Raw genomic sequence first — 20,427 nt, 5'->3', positions numbered from 1 at the left:
TTAGACGCATACGGTTAAACAAGCGGAAGAAACGATCATTGATTAGAGGTCATTATATATAGGGGCCTTTTTTTGCCACGAGTCACTGCAATAGCGCGAAAAGACACTGAGAGTGACATCAGAGTGTATTGTAAGGTATCTGAGCTAGTTCCAAGTGTGAATAGTTCAACGTTCCAAGAGACCGACATCAGCGAGTCCTTCTAATGCCCTAATCTCACGCGACGCCGAGTTGCTTAGACATAGGCGGCGCGCATGTTTGTTTCAAAGTGGTTGTCGTTGAACGGACAGTTTGCCTTCTTGAAGTCTCCCTTGTTCAGAGCGCTTTGGACGATAGGCTCCATGGCATCCCAGTCCCAGATCCAGTATGTTCGGCCCACGGTGTTCGTAAACTGCAACTCATGGTCCAAACCACCCTGGGTGTAATATTCGACTTTGACGTTGTTGCTGCTTCTTTGAGGGTTGCTGGTCAACTTGAACTTGCCATGTCCAGAACAGGCGCCACCCGTGATGGTAGCAGTATTGACTGAAGCAGAATCAAGCCAGACGACCGAAGTCTCCCAGTCGTGACGGTGGCCGCCTACAACATTCCCATCAGCTGGCTGATCCTTGGGCCAGTACCAAGCATACATGATGCCGAATTTTCCATTCAGAGTCATGGAACGGGCGTAGGTCTGCCCTTTGTTGCCGTCCTTACATCCTCCCGAGGTAGTTCCAGTATGCTGCAAACCACCGCTTCCCTCTCTGTCAGTATGTCTGAAAACACAAAACTTTGGCACAAGCTACGTACCTGATCTGGTTGTTCTTGTTCACAGCGGGATAGGGCTGGCAGCCATGGGCAATGTGCAGCAGCGGCTGAAACTTCTTGATAACGTTTCCATTGGGGCCAAGAGTATCGACCACAGGGTTGAGAGAGTCGTGGGCGACAGTTCCCGGAGCAGGCCAGTCACAAAGACCACTGCCAACAAGGGCAAGAAGGGAGATAATGATGTTAGACTGCATTTTAAGATACAGGCGCATGCGTTTGCAAGATCAGAGTTGGTAAGAGTTCAAGTAAGGTTAGTATGTTGGACGAATGAACCGATGAGTGTCTGCACATAGAATGCTGCTGAATGTCAGGCGAGCGACTGGTCTTCTTATATAGACATTGAGATACGCCGGATATCTCCTTTGCCTTTAATTCGAAAGCTTCTCATTAAGTCGAAAAGCTTCTCAAATTCGACGAAGTTCCGTGGTCCCGACGGACTTTGCTAACATACGAGATAACTCAACATTCTCAACTACTAGTCTGTATCGTACGATGCTATTCTCTAAGAGAATCATATTGTGGACCAGATAAACAGACGGCCCGAAATATCTAAGACGCCTTCCTGTCACTATCACGAAAGAAAGTGTTGTCACGAAAAAGATTCCATTCGGCTTTGTTTCGGGTCTACGAAAGGCTCTCCTGAGGTGGATCCGGGAGGCTTCACCTGAATGATGCTATAATAAGGGGCTTCAATGTCACGATGGAGGTTTCCTACTTATTCAAACTTTCCCAACGTCACTGATCGTGTTAAATTGGTAAGCCTGAGTACGATCTCTTATTCTGGGTGGAGGCACGGAATGTGACTCCTTTTTCAGCATGACCCGATGCATGGAACTTTTCACCAACCTTTGCTTGACCTTTGCTCTTGCAGGGTTCTGCGAATAAAGCCGTGAGAGGACGTTGGCCCCGTTTTTGAATCTCTTGCTGAGGTTTCGCTGCCGATGATTCCACAGTTGGTCCAAGGTATATTACGAAGCTTCTTCTGACACCTCCACCCGATTATCTTTAATCCAAGTCCGCATGCGATCTGGGTCTAGTTGAAGAATCAAAAGTTTGCTCTTCTTGAGTCGACAGAGCTATCGCCGTCTCGGAAGACACCTCGACTTGAGGTGGTCTAGGAATCAGCCGCTAGACTGAGTCGTAAATAACGAAAATCGGAACTTGCAACGGGGACCTGTCTAAAATGGTATATGTGTGGGTAATTGCTCAAAAGCTTCTACTAAAGCGTAAATAAACCATGTTCCAAGTCTCCATTTGTTAAATTTGGATTCAGGGTTGACCTTGGCTTATCCACATGTTCCAGTCATGCTGTATCAACAATGATGAACCTGTTTTGGTGATCGACGGTCGGATGAAGCGGATCATCCTAATCTGTACCCTGATGTATTGTTAGTGTGCTCGGAGAGAATGCGCTCGGAAATCTGTAGGAGCCGGAGGATGCACACTTCTTCTTTTGCGGCATATCAGACTTTGCTGTCTAATATGGAAAAGGCCCGATCAGGTTGGATCAAAGTACGACATCGGCCTTCGGATCCGCAACTCGCCGTAAATGCCTCCACAGACAAGAAATGGCCTCAGCTACAAGTTCGTGATGTGAGATGCATGCACTAATACCTTAGTATCGGGTCAGAGATGACCGCGAGCTAGCTGTCATCGCACGAACATTCGCCGCGGATGCAGACCTAGTCAGCCCCATACGTCAGCGTGAAAGATTGCGATGGCGCGATAGCGTATTGATCATGGAGGTGAAGTCTCAAGGGCTGCACCGCTGGTGGAAACAGTACTTCGTCAGTTTCCCGCGGATAATGGATGTTTATCGAGTCGATATCGCGTGGGACAGCTCGACCGAGATCATTCAGGCTAGCATCTATGACGTTGGTCCCCTCTATAGTGTGTATGTAGGCCTTGGATTCCATGTGTGCGATTTGAAAGTAAACAACAACATACGCTGAGGGGGAAAACGATCGAAAATCATCCAAAGTTTGATTGCTGCGCTGGACCTCCCAGTCGCAATGCTTTCATGCATCTAGACTCTGTCGGGAAACTCCTCACTTGGAATCCTACATGTACAAATCACCTTGAACGTTCTTAAGCATCAATGTCGAATGTAGGGGTTGGAAACTCAGCTAAAACGGACGGCCAATTACTCTCGAGGATAACTACTCTCTCCAGGTCAATGCAAGAAGGTTCCTAGACAACTCTAATCCTTAGAACCAAGGTTTCTTCTTCTTCTTTTTTTTCTTTTCCTTTTTCTAAAAAGTTTCCCTACCTAGGCAAATAAGGTCCATCAATTCGCGATGCTTTTTGCTGTCGTCACAAATACTACCGAACGGGACCAATATCCCGACGTATGGAATCAGGATGTGCGCGATATGCGGGGTTTCGGGGAAGCGATCAGCAGTAGGGCAGGTTGGCTAGCCGGGCAGTCTTGGTGACGGAGGGTTGCAGGCCCTAGACGGAAGGAATCCTTACCTGTTGTCAAGTGCGTGACTGGATTGGTGCATATTTGAAGAAATTGGCCGAGTTATGCAGTCTTCGCTCGATTTTGGCAAACTTCCAATGTAAATCCCCAAGATCTATTGACGAGCTGGGAGATGATTGAAGTGCCGTCTTCGTGATCTCGGGGTAACAAATGGACTTCGGCGTATCATCGATGGCGAGAGCAGGCACTAGCAGGAGCAACTAAGTGCATCGCAGCTGCAGATGATGAGGGATGAATCGTGGATGAAGCGATACTGACCAGACTTGAAGTGATATAAATTGCAGTCGACTTTTGGTTAATGCCGCTGAATTATACAGTAGCCACATGAACTCGATGCTCGAGATCACCATATCATGGCTTCATTCGCTCCAACGACTTTCAATCTGCTCTTCATCCTACTTTTTGGATTCATCAATGTCACCAAAGCCGCCGGAATTGCAGTTACCGATGTCCTAGGACGACCTCAATGTACTGTGTTTGCCAATGGCGACCAAGTCAGCGACGTGGACAATATCTTGGAAGCATTCAATATCTGCGGGACATCTGGAACCATCATCTTTCCTGAGGATGAGAACTACTGGATTGATCGAAAGCTTAACCCCATCGTCCATGACGTGAACATCCAATGGCGGGGAGAATGGACTGTAAAAAGATAACGCCCAAGCCCGAGTTCATCAGTTCCGCCCAAAGCTGACCTTGATAGTTTTCGGACAACATTGATTTCTGGAGATCCGTTGGGTATTTTGTTTTCTTTCAAAATCACCGCGCTGGCTTCGTGTTGTCAGGGGATGGCATCCATATCAATGGTCATGGAACTGGCGGTATCCACGGAAACGGAGACGCATGGTATACCGCTGAAAAGGGTACAACAGTTGAAGGCCGTCCTATGGTATTGATTCCCAATTTACCACGATAATCACTGAATAAGGTACTGAGCTAATGTTTCTTGTTAGCCATTCGTGCTCTGGAACGTCAGCGATGTGACAGTCAAGAATTTCTACATCAGGCAGCCCCAGTTCTGGGCCTACAACATCATGAACGGAACGGACATCTATTTCGAGAATATATCTGTCAATGCTACTTCTACAAAGGCACCCTCGAGATATAATTGGGTTCAAAATACGGATGGCTTTGGTAGGTGGCGATTATGCTGAGATGATCTATGTGAAGTACTGACGAGAATTATGCAGACACCATGGATGTAAAGAATGTTCGTGTCAAGGGCTTCAACTACACCGGCGGAGATGACTGCGTTGCCATCAAACCCCGCTCGTACAACGTAACCTTGGAAGGCGTTACCTGCAATGGTGGTAACGGCATTGCGATTGGAAGCTTGGGTCAGTATCTCGAGGACTCAAGCGTGGAGGACATTGCCATGGACGACTTAACGGTGAGCACGACATGTCCATAGCCCTTTCAAACTCCATGACTAAAATAAAGCCTCAGCTCAAACGGGGACCGGTGGATCTGCGCTACGGAATTTATCTCAAAACATGGATCGGCGAACTTGTGCCTCAAGATGGCTATGAAAGCGCAGGAGAATCCCGTGGCGGTGGCTGGGGCCGAATCCACAACGTAATCTTCTCGAACGTTCAGTATGAGAGGGTTAATAATGCCCCTTCATTTTACCAAAACAATGGTGATAACGGGTCATTCGCTGGGACCAGTAACATGGAAATATCCAATGTCGTCTTCGCTAACATCACCGGGACGCTCTCTGGAGCGACCAACCGGGTCAGCCTGACTTGTAGCCAGAGGTTTCCTTGTCACGATATCAGTTTTCGGAATGTTGATCTGATCGCTGGCAATGGCACAACTACTAGCTGTACAGGCCGGTGGACATTGGCCGATACCGTGTCCGGGCTGCCGGGGTGTTGAGAGAGGACTGCGGGCCATGTTGTCTCGCGCGACATCAATATCATACTGTACGCGGCTTAGGCATGTTCTAAAGCTCCTTTGATCATGTAATATCGTACAATCTCAAAGCCCTCTTTGCCAAATTGACTTAATGAGGCTGACTCCATATTCCTTGTCGAAGCCCCATGACCTTTGTGATAACATCGCTGTCTTTATCGAACAAACCATAATCCAACCTTATTTAATTCATGCCTGCTGAGTGTCTGAGAGTATTTAAAAAGCTCGCATCGCAATCCGTTATCCACGACTGATCAGTGCGTACTTTTCCTCCTAGTTCCATCGGCTAGAGATTCCTCGGGAGTGTCATCTAGTGATTTCCTCCTGAATACATCTCGTACGCTATGGACGAGACTTAACCCTTTGTGTGACGAGTCTGACGACGAAGTACTCCAAACACTACTTCGTCGCCGCACTCCTACAGATAGCTCCTCTTCAACTAGTCTGGCATCTGCGTAATGACCTGGGGAGGTGCATGTCAGCGAAGGGTAATAGTCATCACGAACCAGGAGAAGCTCACGTATGTTACCAGCTCCACCTCTTCCAAATGACACTCGTCGGCCACTCTTGATGTTAAACTCATTCATTGCAGGTGGTTTTGATGTGATAGGTAATTATTGGGAGTTCGGATTCGGCATCGCACCGTTTCAAGAGAGCTGCGGGGCCTGCCTCTACTTATCCCCCAGATTCCCCAGATCATCCTCACCCTCGAAAAGCTGAAGCCATTTCGGCGATCCATCCAGATAAGCAACAAACCCCCAATTGGCTTCCCCAAGTTCCAAACCCCCACAATCGGATCTGAATGCCGCTTTCTGTAATGCGGGTGGTGTGGGATCTCCGCAAAGCTTGGTCCTTTAGCGCCATGATCTACACCTTCAAGATAGTAAATCGCGATGTGACTGGCGGCCGCTGGCACCATTGAACCAGGGACGGAAAGGAAGTCTCACACGTTCTGTTGATGATGTCATGAATGGCTGATGCAGAAAATAATAGACCGACCTGGGCTTGGTGTCTTTGGACTAGCCCGTTCTGCGACGGGCGTTTCACTTGTTGCTCTGTCCGTGGAACGGGAGCATTGGTGGGGTTGGGGAATATGGGATTCGTGCGTGCAAGTTGCGGGCCGTATCCCCCGTCTTCCCATAATACCGCGTGGTTGCTATGGTTCTAACGGCTTGACCTGCTCTGTTACATTTAGGAAGAAGCATGCTCGTGAGTGAAGCGCAAAAGAGCCCCTACGGGAAGAGATCTTTCAATAGAACGCCGCCTGATCTCGATTTCGATCTATTGATCTACCTCTTAACGACCGAAAGACGAGAATTGTCACTATGACTTCACTGAGTGTGCCAAAGGTATTGGCTTGGAGGATCAACGGCGGTCAGGTTGTGGACCTTGGAGAGGAAACCCGGCGAATACCATGGTGGCAATGCTGGAGCGGGTGTGTTTCGTCGCCTTCATTTATCGGTCGATAGACATATCTTCCAGCGCCATACCCCCTGTGATCCGCCGCGGTCTTCAAGGATCACACGTGCAACCGAGTTCTATTACACACTGACCATGTCCTAGAATAGCGTGAAGGAATGTCGGGTACCTTAGATCGGGGACTACCTTAGTTGGAGGATCCGGCAGGTTCAAGACCCGCACAAACAAACTAGACTGAGTCGAAACTGAACGAATCCAGTTCCTTGACCTTGATAATGGGACACCAGAGAAGTTTGAGATACTACCTAGCAAAGCGGAATTGTGTATGTAAGTGAGGTAGGTGATGAACCACTCCGGTGGAGGTCACATTTGAAAGACCCGATTTCAGACATTTCATCTGCATAGGCATTGCAGAAATAGCGCGGCATGAAACATGACTGGCAATTCTTTTGCTGTCTCTTGGATACCGGTTTGCATTCCTGCCGCTTCCGCCTACCTATAGACAACGAGAAAACTTCAGGATTGCTGTGACTGAATTATGCGATGGTGCCACGAGAAGAGAGACATAACCCATGATCAGCACTCATTGGGCATTCTACCTTGCTTCCACACGTAGATTCAGAGTTCCATGGGGAGGTAGTAATAGCATCATTCCTCGTGAATGGTTGCAATACGAGGTGGGGGCGCCCAGTTTTTACGTCCATTCCTCTCATAGTTTTCCTCGTGAAAAGCCTAGGCCTCGTGGGGCGTACTCAGTGCATCCTGCAGGTAGTAAGCGTTCAACTGCATCATTGCATCAATTTTAGTTTAGGGGCATATTGTATAGACGTCGAAACGTCCATACATTATTCTTGAGACCAATCATCCGATCCTCGCATAAGTCATGGTGCCTTTGCATGTGAACTTTGAGCTGCCTGTGGCCTCACCATCCACAGTGTCTTGATTTGCTTGACAGTTTGTTCGGCTGAACACGTGGGTACCAGGAGAGACTGTTCCAGGGCAACACACCAATAGACTAAAAGCAAGCACGCGAGCGGCAGCTCCGGATCTTGTTGCGAAAATTAGCCCAAAGACATAGGGCATACGAAACAACTCTAGTGAAGAACGGTCCTCTTGGAAGACCCTCTTGGGGCCATGGGAGACTTCAACTCGTGACTCGCAGGATTGATAGCAAAACGGCTCCTATTCGGCATGACACCCCACATCTACCCGGATCCGGCACCCGTGTACTGCCCATCCCTCGGAAGCTGACCCCACCATGTCGGGCTCGATGACCTGACCGGTGTAAAACGTAGCCTATCGTATGACCTCGAAGCCGCGGACTCGGTAACGGAATGGTAGCGTGCGTTCCCGGGACCAAAGGCCTGGGCTGTTCCACGAGAGAATCAGACGATTTCAAGCCTGCGGCTGTGACTGGACGTTTTTGGCTTGCACAAAAAGAAAGTTGACAAGTGAGGGACTCAGGAAAGAAAAACTTGCATTTGAACGGTCACTAGATCAAAACGACTTCTAGCTCAGCCTCAAATGGGGGGAGTCCACCAACGCCATGAAATGGGAGCGAGCTTTAGGCCGTTCGGGAACTTTTGTACCATTAGCGTCTGAGAAGTGATAGGGGCTTGGCTAGAATTCTAGACTCCAGCCAGTCACTTGAACCAGCATGCCAAACCTGGCAATGTTTTGGTGTGGTGTTCGTGATGGTTGCAGATATTCGGCGTCGTTCAACTAGCTGCATGTGAGCGAGAGTGAGATGCTGAGAACAACTTTCTGAGCTTAAACGTGTAAATTAATTTTGTATTATTCGTACAGACGAAACCTTTGCAGTCGTCACAAGAGAGTAGCAGATTGAGTGAAAATATTTCAACATGATAGTAACGCCGGCTCTTAGAAAAGACAGTCGATGAAGATCTCATGAGAATCCTAATGTTCCCGTCACCTCGTAGTAGCACGAGTATACGGGCGTCAGGTCCTGCGTCACCTCCGGCTTGCGTACGATTTCAACACAAGACTTTTGACGACGGAGGGCCTTGACCTTGTCTGCACTCGTATCCCTTCGTGGAGGTTTCGTAGCCATGCTCTCGACGTACTCCTTCAGCTGGTCAGCCAACAGTACTGCTCTGGCCTTGCGCTCATAAACGGTGACATCGTCGAAATCATTAGCCTCCTCTTCGTCGAGCTCCCCCAAGCCACGCCTGTGTGTCGCGAACCGTAGTGGTGTCTTGACTGCTTTCACTTTACGCACAAAGTCGCGACGGCGAAGGTGATATCTGGACGACCTGGCGCTCCAGAAGTCTTTCGACATCTGTCCCAGCTCCTCGGCACGAGCAGACGCCAGGCCTGCGGGCGTGACGTTCACGTTGCATTTCCAAGACCCCGGCGCTAGCTTCTTGTCGGAAGAGACCATGGACTTGACGAGGTTCCGCATGCGGGTTTCGAGGAGCGCCCCATTGCCGGGAATAGTGTGGTCGACCAAGCCCATCCTCCGAGCTTCAGCTGGTGATAGCGGTGTCATGTCACGCAGCAGCTTGGTCGCTCCGGCTGAGCCACAACGTCCGGTGTAGGACAGGGAATGATATTCCGAACCGTGCAGGCCGATCGCACGGTAGGCTGGGTTGAGAACGACCTCGGAGCCAGCAAGCACAATGTCGCATGCGGCAGCCATGGCAACGCCGCCCGCTGCACAATTGCCTCTGATGCCAGCAACGGTAAGAATGTTCCGTGATGGGAATTCGTGAAGGAGGTAGTGCACAACGTCATCAATGCGGTTGATGTTGAGCCAAGACTCAAGCGCCGGGTCCGCAGCAGCCTCGATAACGTTTAATGCAATACCGTTGCTAAAGTATCCGTCACCCCCCATGAGCACAAGAGCGCTGAGTGGTCGTTCCACGACATGAGTGGATGCGATAAAGTCAAGGGCGTCAATCATGCGGGAGCACTGATCTGTACTCATGGCGCCGTTGTAGAAGTTGAAGTAGAGGAAAGCGACCCGCTTAGCATTGGTGAATGTCTGGAAGTCAACTGATATGTCCTGCTGGGTACCGTGTGAAGCTCGGGACCAATCGATCGTCGCCCTGGATATGCGATTTTCTGTGACGGCGTCGCTGTCGAGGATGCCCAACTCTCTCAGGCCTGAGACAGCAGGTACCTTTGGCCATAGCATCGTGTCGGTCTTCTTCTTCACACGACGAATGTGAGTGATCCAGATGGCCTTCTTGTCGCAAGTCGCAACGCAAACGGCGTCATCCCGGCAAGCTACAACTTTGCCAGGTGGAGTGTGGGCAGTGAGATCATTGCCTTCTTCGATGTTGCCGCCATAAACATAGAGGCCCGGGCCAAATAACTTGGTAAGACAGCCTGGCTGAGAGTCCGAGCATCGAATCCTCCGGGATATTTCCCGAGCCGTGTGTGACTGAATGTTGAAGTCGCGTTGGGCCGCCTTGAGAAGTGGCCGATGACGTGTTACTCCGCCGAGGAAAGCTTTCTGCAGTGTGACAGAGGCGTCGCGGTAGGCAGGGTTTGCTCGGAGTAGCGGAGTGACATGATGCGGGGCGAACTTCTCAAATCCGGGCGACGGGGGTGGAGTGTATGGCGAAGCAGCTTGGACAGATGCCGTTTGTATTCTTTCAATGGCTGCAAGCGTGGCTGTAAGTGCAGCTCGTGTAACGGGACCACGGTAAAGGCTCGACTTCGTGACAGCTGGCGAGTCAATCTGCAAAGGGAACTGCTCAAAGGCCCAAACTGGCCCGGCATCGAACTCTTCCACAGCTTGAAGGACAGTGACCCCCCAGTATGGTCGGCCAGACTCGCTCCAGGAGCCTTTTTGGAGGAGAGTATCGGGATCGGCCTCTGTCCCATCATCACCCATGAGCACCCAGTCCAAGGCACTTGGACCGGCGTCTCCAGGGGGACCAGGGTGAACGATCAGGGTGAGGAAGTTTTCGTAAATTTCTTTTGGAACACGGGCTGTGAGGAAAGGGCAGACAATGAGATGAGGTTTGGCAAGCTTGGCCGCCTCGATCATGACATCGTCTGAGAGGGCATATTCGATGGTGATTGTATGGGACTTTGACAGCGCCACATATAGACGCTGTGAAAGCGAGTTGTGCGCGGTACAAAAGAAGAGAATATGCATCGTGACGGCGTTGGACTGAGACAATAGCAGCACAGCAACTTGGAGAAGAGAAGTAACAGAGAGTGTGGGCTCCTTATTTACTTGCGAGGACGTGCGATCAAGTCGCATCATATATGCTGTTCATGATGGGGTGCGAGGGGTCTTCAGGAGGAGGGGTTCCTCCATCGGAGACTTCAGCTTGTGAGATGCACAAGTGGCTTCTGCCCACCACCCGTTCCTGACCGGCCATGTGCGACATGAAAGTTTAACGGTCGCCTCCTGGCGCTTGCCATAAAAAACCATGCCATGTTCAATGCACCCCGCTTGTCTTGCTGAGTGGTGGTCTTTGACTCCGATCCGCCTACCTCGAGTCCCGCGAAAGTGACCGTGGTATTGTTGTTGTTGTCATCCTAGCTTCGACTTGGACCCACGCCTTCACGCCAGACCGGACGAACCGGGCTCGGACCCAGGCGTGGTTTGGACGAACCATCCCAAGTGGCTGCTTTATCGGACGAGATGCTTCCTCTTGACTCAGGGGCGCGCGCTGAATTGGGCGATGACTGGTAGGCGCTAAGCTGAAGAGCAAAGGCTTTGCCTGACTAGCGCGTCCAGTCACCATCTCTAGTCAGCGACGCTCAACTGAACAAAGCTATGCAGTACAGTAAACGATCTGTTTCGACGCCATCGCAGAGCTTGGGGATCAGCACATCCGAATCGAGTAACTCTTAGTCCACGGGGTCCGAGCATCTCTCGTGGTGTGGCTTTCACGGCATCCAGTCAATAAGGGGATGTGATCTTCTCCATACAGCCGAGCACGGCCCTCCTGGGGGTAATGTGAAGCTTGTGGTCCACGTTTCTCGGCCGAGTTTCCATAATCGAAGAAAGTTTGGAGACGATTCCTAATCAGTCCGATGGTCTCTAAAGGGTCCTGCAAATCAGATCGCGGCGACGTGATGCATGACTCTCCATATTCTCGATCGTGTGTTCGCCGCTTCAGTCTCTAGGAACAGAGTAGAACGGCACTAGTTTGATGTGACAGCGACGGCCGATGTGATGATACATTTGCTGATTGCCTTCGTACTAAACGAACGCGAGTACGATGTTAGGGCGCCCTTGGCATACCTGCATTCGTTGTCGTTGAGAAGTGAGCCCAGGGTCCTGGCATCCGGATACTGCGAGTTCCAAAATGACCGATGCCACTTGGGGTAGGTGAACTACCTTATTAAGGTAAAGTATCTACGGATAACAAGCCGTCTAGAAATGTGATTGCGCCTTTGGACGGAGAGGTACTTGCTGTTCAGACCCCAAACGAAATGGCGATACTATCGCCCTCGTCAGGGGTCACGGCAATCTCCAATAACTCATGAGCTCGATCAACAGTATCCGCGTCCATCGCGCTCTCATAGACCAAATCTTCTTCTGCAAAGTTAAGTCGTGACAAGGAAAGGATGTACCGTTGAGAGCCGCCGTGGGACATGGAGAGCTTTGAGAGGATGTTTGCGACGTTGGCCGTCTGCGGATCTGTTACCATGGTATGGAGAAGCAGAATGATCTGAGATACCAACAAGGAGACGCCACTTCGGCCGTCGTCCAAGTCGTTTACACCATCGCGGCGATCGTCCGGGGTAGTACCCACGGCCAAGTTCATGTGTGAAGGGGAGAGACCGCCACTGGAGGTATCCACTACGGGGTCCGAAAGGTCGTACAAAACATCGACAAGCTCGCCCAGAGCTGTGACTAACCGGGGTATGACACTGACGTGGCCCGCGACCTGTCGTGCTCCATACGGGGTACGGGTAAAGGCCATGAGTGTTCGTAAGACTGCGAATCTTACTGCGTGCTTCTGGCTTACAGACGACACTGCTCTAGGTAAGTCGACTAGGTTGAGAGAAACCTTGTCGATGATCATTCTAGCAGCTAGGTCGGCGTCTTTGCCTGGGATGATGGGGCCAAGGGAATCTGGGAGGGTAGAAGTGCACAGCATATCAAGCATGCCAATGATGTCGTCCAGCTGTTGTTTGGGGGTGAGAAGGATGAGAACTAGATCAAGAGTGATCAGCTGCCAAAATTCGGCTTGTCTCGTCTGCGCACCGCCGTCTGCTTCGAGCATTGTCGTAGCGCAAGCTGCGGCAGAGGCGTTCAGCAAAGACAGGATGTACGTAGTATCGACGTGCTGCTGCAGGGTTTCTGTGGCTGCCCCTGCCGACACATCGCCATCCTGGCTCTTGAATCGAGCTTCTGCAACTAAATAAATAGACTGTTGCAGCGTAGGAACCAAGTCACTGACGATCTGCGGGACCACTGATATGGTCTGGAGCTGCAGAGTAAAGGAGAGGAGTGAGGCTAGGTCCCAAATTGGCCGCAAGAAATTCTCTCTCAAACACTGGCTCCACATCTGGATAACAAGACGGGCGAAGTCTACCAGAAGTTGGACCGGATTCAGCGGCGTGCCCATGAGAGGCAAATGCTGGAAAATGAAGGATGCAAAAGACGTGGTCGGATCGGACGGGTATGCGTATCGTGATAATATGTCAAAAGTCGGTGGTTCCCCATGCAAGGAGCCATGGTCTAATATGACTTGGAGAAACTACGACGCTGTTAGCCACAGATCCTTTGATGATACGTGATGTGGAGGAACATTACCTCGAAAGGGAGAGTAGTAGGTGCAGGGCCTGGATACTGGACTGGAATGGCGGTGGTCCCTGTGTCATCAACCATGATTACGTCTTGGGCGTCTGTCTCCAGAGCCATGACGGGACTATCGACTGGTGGCCGTTTCCGTTTGCCTTTGGTGGGCGTCCTCTCCGACAATGGAATAGCAACAGGTCCGGGGTCCCGAGTTTTGCCTCTGTTCTTGGTTGGACTTGGAGCGATGTCCATATCGTCAAATCCGTCCGCAACGCCCCAGGTTTTGGCAGCCTTCTTAGGTGTGGTGGTTGCTGGCGCGGCGGACACGGGCGCATTCTCTCTTCGGCGAGGGCGGGTCGAAGCATCCTTCATGTCCCTTTGGAGGAATTGTAACTCTGTGGTGGCTTGCCTTTCAGCCGCAATGGCGGCTTCCACAGCCCTCTCTTGCCTGGCAGCTTGTTCGGCATTCTGTTTTTTGAGGCGGGCAACCTCGGCTGCGTGATCCTGTTCCGCCTTGGTTGAATTTGTTCGTATGATGGAGGCCTCGCCTCGTGCAGAGTTCAGCTCAGATTCGAGGGCCCTGAGCCGTTGCTGGAGCGCTGCAATGACATCGTTACCGGGTGCCGCGTGCAACTGCGACTGGGATTGCGGGGGATTGAAGCGAGCGGACGAAGGAGGTGCTGGTCGGACAAATTGGCTTGGTAGAGGTCGATACGGAGCTGCAGGGTGGGCAGGCTGGAAACGCTGTGAGGCTACAGAGGCGTTGTAGGTTGGCACGGGGGGAGGGTATCGCGGCCGCGAGGAGAGGGTCGGAGGATTTGCATGGGCTGGTGGAGGATTCCATCTCTGTTGAGGTGGTAGAGGCGGGTGCCTGGCTGCAAGCGGCTGGGGCGGATGCTGGTGTTGCTGTTGCTGTTGCTGTTGTTGGGAGATGGTCTTGTCTACGGAGGGGCGAGTAACGGGAGGTAGAAGTTCGTTGGTGACTTCGGCATCGTCGAGGTCGTCATCTTCGAACTCTAAGTCATCGTAGTTCTCGACTTGGGAAGGGTCATGGTGCGGAGGTAGAGTTTGAGACTGGGAGTCCTGTTTTCTTTGTGCTTGTGTGAATTGAATGGCGTTGTTCTCAAGCTCCTGAAGAGTGGTGTCGTTCAAATCATCAAAGTCGTCATCGTTGAATTCGTCCATGGTCGCTTTGGAACGTCAAATTGCTCATCATCATGGGCCCATTGACGGCCGGACCTTACAGAGAGGTTGAGGTGGAAGGTTATGGAGTTGGGAATAGTGGCAGCCCACCATCAGGCACCGTGGGCGTTTCCTTATCTTATCAGTGTTTGGAGGACTGTGAGACTCAACGCGTTGGAAGACGCGACCTCCAGGTTGAGGGAGGCGCGTGCTCAGCCACACCTGGGCACTTGCAGGAACAGAGTATCTCCGGATCACTAGCCACACAACCACCTCAAGTCCAATCATGTGACTGCGGCTGGTGAGCTCGGACGAATGCAGCGTCAAGCAGAAGACGGACGAACTTCGAAGCTCGCGCCTCACCCCCCAAAGCACCTAAACCAAAGCTGTTGGCCAGACTTGGCCAGGTCGTTGGTTGCCACAGGATGGCCTGTGATGACATCAGCTTGCGTCCACCCATTGATAGCTATCTCGGCTTGACCGGAGACGGCATAAGCTATACCGGCGGACTTTGTTGCCCAATCTCAAGCTCCACGTCAGCCACGAGCCTCGAGAAAAGCATTCAAAGATACTGTGTTTATCCGTCCGTAGCATATGGTGTATTGAGAGGAAGTCCCTTGGCTGACCAACTCAACAACTTTGGTGGGTTGGTAAGGTAGGATGATGCTCCTCCTTTCAGCGGAGCCCTGCAAAACATACGCGTAAGGAACTAAAGGAACCTTTCACCCGTTGCGTCTTGTGTGCATGGGGCTCCTTGGAGCTTGTGCTTTCGGAGGCGAAAGGTTCTTTCATGCATGGGGCCTTACACCTATCCGTGCCTGGCTTGAGGTAAAATAAAGCACGACTGTTCTGTTTCCGAAGAAACTAGCAGATAGATTTATTGGGGAAGAAAGAAATGCAGAGATCAACGGAGATGACTTGCAGTCCGGAGACCGAACCGACAGTGCAAAAAAGTGGTTTGGCCAATGAGGCATCCGGACTATCAGCATTTCAGCATTGGTGGGAGGTGCGGTGTTGCCGACCGGCTGGATTACCTAATCTCCGCTCGGGGGGGGGGGGGGGGGAACAATGGGGGCAACCTGGAATGGTGGCAATGAGGGCAGGCAATGCGAGCGGACTCCAATTCCCATCTCCAGGGCTGCTCCCCCCCGCCAAGAATGCGAGCCTGACGTAGCTCTTTTACGCTAATTTACACCGTCATCATTCGCCCAGACCAGCTGCCCTGGCACCGTAGCGTCTGTACGGATAATCTGTAACGTAGACTGTAGGTAGGTATCTAGATAGAACATCTGGGGAACTGGGATAACGATTAAGAGGGAAAATAACAACAGAAAATCTTTTGAGAATAGAAATCGTGAAAGTACAGGTAAAAGTGAGACAAATAATAGAATAGAAGTACTTAGGTACCTTAATTGGAGGAAGGAGCAACGCAGCGTACCTACCTACCTAACAGCCCGAGTCCCGTGGACGTGGACACAGCCGAAGCAGCCCGCTTCAGGCGTGGGAAGGAGGTGGGTCCACTCGGGGATTCTGCGCCAGCTGTGCCTTCCCGCTTTCCGCCCTTCCCTTCTGCTCTGCTCAGCCTTTGGCCCTTTGCGTTCCCTCCCAGGTCTACGCTACCTTACCTTGCTCCGTACGGGTTCAACAAAAAATCCATCCACGCCGACAACTCCCATCCGCTTCTCCAACACGTCACCCACGACCACCTGCGATTCCGAGCTCAACCGTGCGCATTCACGCCTTGGGACTCGACTAGAATTTGCTCTTCCGACGTGTCTCGACAACTCGACGATAATCCGTTCCATCGCCTATCCTTACGACCCAACGGTCCAATTTGCGCCGACCCTCCGCTTCCACTCTTCCCATCGCCGCATCCGAACCACCCGCTTTTGCTTCGCGACGACTTATCACGACCTTTGACCTTTCTCCCACCAACTAGGCTTGACCAACCTCACCTAGTATCGCAGTTACCTACGAGGCCGACTCGTCGAAACCTCTTATCCTTTCGAGTATTGCGGAACCGTAAATAGAGACATGATGGCCCGCACACGGAGGGGCGTCAAGTTCCCTCACAAGGCCAATGGTCACGGCGAGGGGCGCCGCTCCAGCTTCAGCGATGTCAGTGAAGATGGTTCGCCCACCAAGCAAAGGTCTGGCGCAGCCCTGGAAAACATTGTAGAGGTAAGCTCTAGATTTACAGTATGCATCTGCACGGCCTCAGTGCGACTGCCAGCGCCATCATCATCATCATGGTCATGACCATGACCGCGACCCCGTCCACATGGTATGGACATAGCTAACCTTTTGCGCCTGCAACAGCAACCCCAATCACCCGAGGAGGAAAAGCGAGCCGCATACGAGAAGAAGAAGGCCAACTTCCTGACCCGTACCTTCTGGACCTTTGTCATGTTCGCTGGCTTCTTCACTGCTCTCTTCATGGGCCACATCTACATCATCTGCATCATGACTGCTATCCAGATCATCTCCTTCAAGGAGGTTATCGCCATCGCCAGCGTACCCAGCCGCGCCCGCCAGCTACGCTCCTCCAAGAGCCTCAACTGGTACTGGCTGGCAACCACCATGTACTTCCTCTACGGCGAGAGCGTCATCTACTATTTCAAGCACATCGTCTTGGTCGACAAGGTTCTGCTGCCTTTGGCAACCCACCACCGCTTCATTAGCTTCATACTGTACATCTTTGGTACGTCCTTTCTCGAAACACTCCAGAATATACCCTTTCTTTCGAGCACGCGCTGACTTTCGACCTCGCTAGGCTTCGTCTTCTTCGTCACCTCTCTCCAGAATGGTCACTACAAGTTTCAATTCACCCAGTTCGCATGGACTCACATGGCTCTGTACCTCATTGTCGTCCAGGCTCACTTCATCATGAACAACGTTTTCGAGGGCATGATCTGGTTTTTCCTCCCAGCTGCCATGGTTATCACCAACGATATCTGGGCCTACCTTTGCGGCATCACCTTTGGCCGCACGCAACTCATCGCTCTCTCCCCCAAGAAGACTGTCGAGGGTTTTGTCGGCGCTTGGGCCTTCACCATCTTGTTTGGCATGCTTCTGACCAACGTCTTGATGCGCTCCGACTTCTTCTTGTGCCCGGTCAACGTGAGTACCCTACGCTACTCCTAGACAAACGCTGTTAATATTCTAACAACAATCCAGGATCTCGGCGCGAACATCTTTACTGGTCTTGAGTGTACCCGGAACCCCGTCTTCATCCCCAAGACGTACAGCCTGCCTCCTCTGTTCTTCCTGCCACCCAACATGCACCAGACCTTCTCCTTCACTGTGGCTCCAATGCAGCTGCACACTTTGGTACTGGCCACCTTTGCCTCTCTCATCGCACCTTTTGGCGGGTTCTTCGCTTCTGGGCTCAAGCGCACTTTCAAGATCAAGGACTTTGGCGACTCCATTCCGGGACACGGCGGCATGACGGATCGCATGGATTGCCAGTTCATCATGGGCTTCTTCACCTACATGTATTACCATTCCTTTATTGCTCTTCACAAGGTCAATCTCGGCAGCGTCATGGAGATGGCCGTCACTGGCTTGACTGTCGAGGAGCAGCTCGAATTGGTGAGAGGCATGGGTCGCTATCTTAGCAACCAAGGTGTTTGGGGAGATGAGGTATGTCCTATTGAATGTTGCTTGATCACGTATCGCGTGTGCTGACTCTCATCAGATTATCCAGTGTCTGGACAAGGCGTTGCAGGCCAAGCGGTAGATGTATGGACGTGGCATATCGACAACTGCTGAATACGAGCAAAATACTGCTATTTAATGACGAACTAATGCGACATCCGGCACATGTGCTAAGCAGAGCAAGGAATAACCTCCCTCTCCATTCTCCAGGAAAGCAAAAGAGACGGGCTCGGAGCCGGACGGTCGAGAGCTGCGCGCGGGTAAATAAAAGCATTTGCGTAACGACGACGACAACGACGGTCGCTGTACAAGAGAGTTTTTTTGGTTTATGACGGGCGGATGGAATTTGCATGGACTAGTTGTAACATACCCTGTCGCGACGTTTTTCTTCCAACATACCACGTCTCACTCTTCAACCTCTGAGCCAAGCTTGACCAGGCGTGAATCCCGAAGCCGCGATGCCATGAATGAGTGACAGCCTGGCCCGAACTCGCAGTGCCCGTGGAGATGCCTCTCTCTTATCGGCGATCGAGCCGCCCGTTGCGGAGGCGGGGCCCCTTCCCAACCCCATTATTCCTTGTCCGGCCATCCGATGTTTGGACCGGGCCGGTCAGGTTTCCCGGTTTCCGGTATCCGGTCCTAACTTTGTGTGAGCGATCCCGGTCATGCCTTATCAAGACCCGCAACCCCGCTCCGGCCAAACACTGGGTAACATCTTCCGATGGACATTTCTGTCTTCCATTCGTAGGTGGCGTATTGCCTATCAATCGGCGGCCATCATTATTGCAGAACTTCCCCAGATCAACTTTATCTGGATTACACCTGAACTCACAAATCCTCATTGAACATAGCTTTCGCTTCTTCCATCTCGAAACGGATACGTTCAGAAACCACGGCCGGAGAGACGCTGTGCTCACTTTTCGCATTGAGACCGTTACCCTTCAGACTCCGTACACCGTAAACCGGCGCACCGATCACAAGACCCACCATGGCTCCGTCTGCCGTTGTCAGCGATACCGAGTCCATCGAGGCCCGCGCCGCCGCCATCGTCCCCAAGGAGGTATCGCACACCAAGCACGGCCATGAGCTCGCCAACAAGACGCCTTTGCAGGCCATGCCCCACGGCGATGTCGCTCTCGCCGGTATCCCCAAGTTCCCCGACTTCGCCTCCCAGCGCCAATGGCAACTCGAACACATGGCCGCCGCTTTCCGCCACTGGTACCGTGAAGACTACATCGAAGGCATGAGCGGCCACATCTCCGTCAGAGACCCCGAGCACCACGACGCCTTCTGGACGAACCCTCTCGGCAAGCACTTTGGTCTGCTCAAGGCCAGCGACATGATCCTCGTCAACCTCGACGGCGAGGTTATCGGCGGCAACCGCAGCAAGCCCCCCAACACGGCTGGCTTTTTGATTCACGCTGCCGTGCACAAGGCTCGCCCCGACGTTCACGCCGTGTGCCACAACCACAGCATCCACGGCAAGGCCTGGTCGGTCTTTGGACGTAGGCTGGAGATGCTGACCCAGGACTCCTGCAAGTTCCTTGGCGAAGCTCACAGCGTCTACAACAGCTACGGCGGTGTCGTGCTGGGTCCTGAGGAGGGTGAGCTGATCGCGCAGGCATTGGGCCCCAAGGGCAAGGGCTGCATTCTGAGAAACCACGGTCTGCTGACGGTTGGACGTACCGTTGATGAGGCTGCCTTTTTGTACACCTCCATGGAGCGAAGCTGTCGCGTGCAGCTCCTGGCCGAGGCTGCCGGCGCCAACGGGTTGGCAAAGGTCCCCATCACGGACGAGGAGGCACAATTCAACTTTGACGTTGAGAGTGACCCGGAGATTTGCTACTGCGAATTCCAAGTCTACTACGACCTGGAGGATGAGTTGACAAACGGCGCCTTCAAGAACTAAGGCTGCCATATTGACTGCAATCAACACATTGTTCTTCCTTCCCTCTATAGATTCCCTCATCATACACCAGCGTTCCAATTGAATCAATATCAAAACTCTTGTTCACCATTCGGCTGCTTGTGAAAGTTCATGATACAAGGAGCGATGTCGGGAGTTACTCCGGATGGCCCAGCAAAGATGCAAGTCTCATGTTGCGAACTGTACGAAACTCGTTGAGATCGATATTTTCCATCAGAAACGAATCATTTCATTGATACCAGGCGCAAATCTTCAGTGATACAATCTATTAATCTATTACACCTCGCTATGCAGGAGGTCTACTA

At 51.8% G+C, this 20,427-nt stretch overlaps 6 protein-coding genes across 6 annotated transcripts; 3 read left to right on the top strand and 3 right to left on the bottom strand.

Moving 5' to 3' along the window:
- Positions 1-233: 233 nt before the first annotated feature.
- On the bottom strand, positions 234-999 carry CABS01_16052 (necrosis- and ethylene-inducing protein and ethylene inducing peptide; the record flags this gene model as incomplete). The annotated part of the gene is made up of 2 exons (XM_060549384.1): positions 234-732; positions 788-999. The coding sequence occupies 2 exons, from the start codon at positions 997-999 to the stop codon at positions 234-236; spliced, it is 711 nt and encodes a 236-aa protein (XP_060390240.1).
- A 2,641-nt stretch (positions 1,000-3,640) lies between these two features.
- Positions 3,641-5,165, top strand: CABS01_16051 (glycosyl hydrolase family 28; the record flags this gene model as incomplete). Its single annotated transcript, XM_060549383.1, has 5 exons — positions 3,641-3,931; positions 3,991-4,176; positions 4,241-4,421; positions 4,478-4,677; positions 4,734-5,165. 5 exons carry the CDS (start codon positions 3,641-3,643, stop codon positions 5,163-5,165), a joined length of 1,290 nt encoding a protein of 429 aa, XP_060390239.1.
- A 3,361-nt stretch (positions 5,166-8,526) lies between these two features.
- CABS01_16050 (formyl transferase) lies at positions 8,527-10,749 on the bottom strand (the record flags this gene model as incomplete). The annotated part of the gene is made up of 1 exon (XM_060549382.1): positions 8,527-10,749. One exon carries the CDS (start codon positions 10,747-10,749, stop codon positions 8,527-8,529), a length of 2,223 nt encoding a protein of 740 aa, XP_060390238.1.
- A 1,276-nt stretch (positions 10,750-12,025) lies between these two features.
- On the bottom strand, positions 12,026-14,541 carry CABS01_16049 (DNA repair protein Rad26; the record flags this gene model as incomplete). Its single annotated transcript, XM_060549381.1, has 2 exons — positions 12,026-13,315; positions 13,372-14,541. 2 exons carry the CDS (start codon positions 14,539-14,541, stop codon positions 12,026-12,028), a joined length of 2,460 nt encoding a protein of 819 aa, XP_060390237.1.
- A 2,034-nt stretch (positions 14,542-16,575) lies between these two features.
- Positions 16,576-18,277, top strand: CABS01_16048 (cytidylyltransferase; the record flags this gene model as incomplete). The annotated part of the gene is made up of 5 exons (XM_060549380.1): positions 16,576-16,719; positions 16,858-17,239; positions 17,312-17,658; positions 17,716-18,180; positions 18,236-18,277. The coding sequence occupies 5 exons, from the start codon at positions 16,576-16,578 to the stop codon at positions 18,275-18,277; spliced, it is 1,380 nt and encodes a 459-aa protein (XP_060390236.1).
- Positions 18,278-19,183: 906 nt separating this feature from the next.
- CABS01_16047 (class II Aldolase and Adducin domain-containing protein) lies at positions 19,184-20,104 on the top strand (the record flags this gene model as incomplete). The annotated part of the gene is made up of 1 exon (XM_060549379.1): positions 19,184-20,104. One exon carries the CDS (start codon positions 19,184-19,186, stop codon positions 20,102-20,104), a length of 921 nt encoding a protein of 306 aa, XP_060390235.1.
- Positions 20,105-20,427: the final 323 nt, after the last annotated feature.

The sequence above is a fragment of the Colletotrichum abscissum genome (assembly GCF_030869225.1).
Source record: "Colletotrichum abscissum strain IMI 504890 chromosome Unknown Scaffold_80.1, whole genome shotgun sequence".
NCBI classification, from domain to species: Eukaryota; Fungi; Ascomycota; class Sordariomycetes; order Glomerellales; family Glomerellaceae; genus Colletotrichum; species Colletotrichum abscissum.
This window is presented reverse-complemented; position numbering and strand designations above follow the sequence as displayed.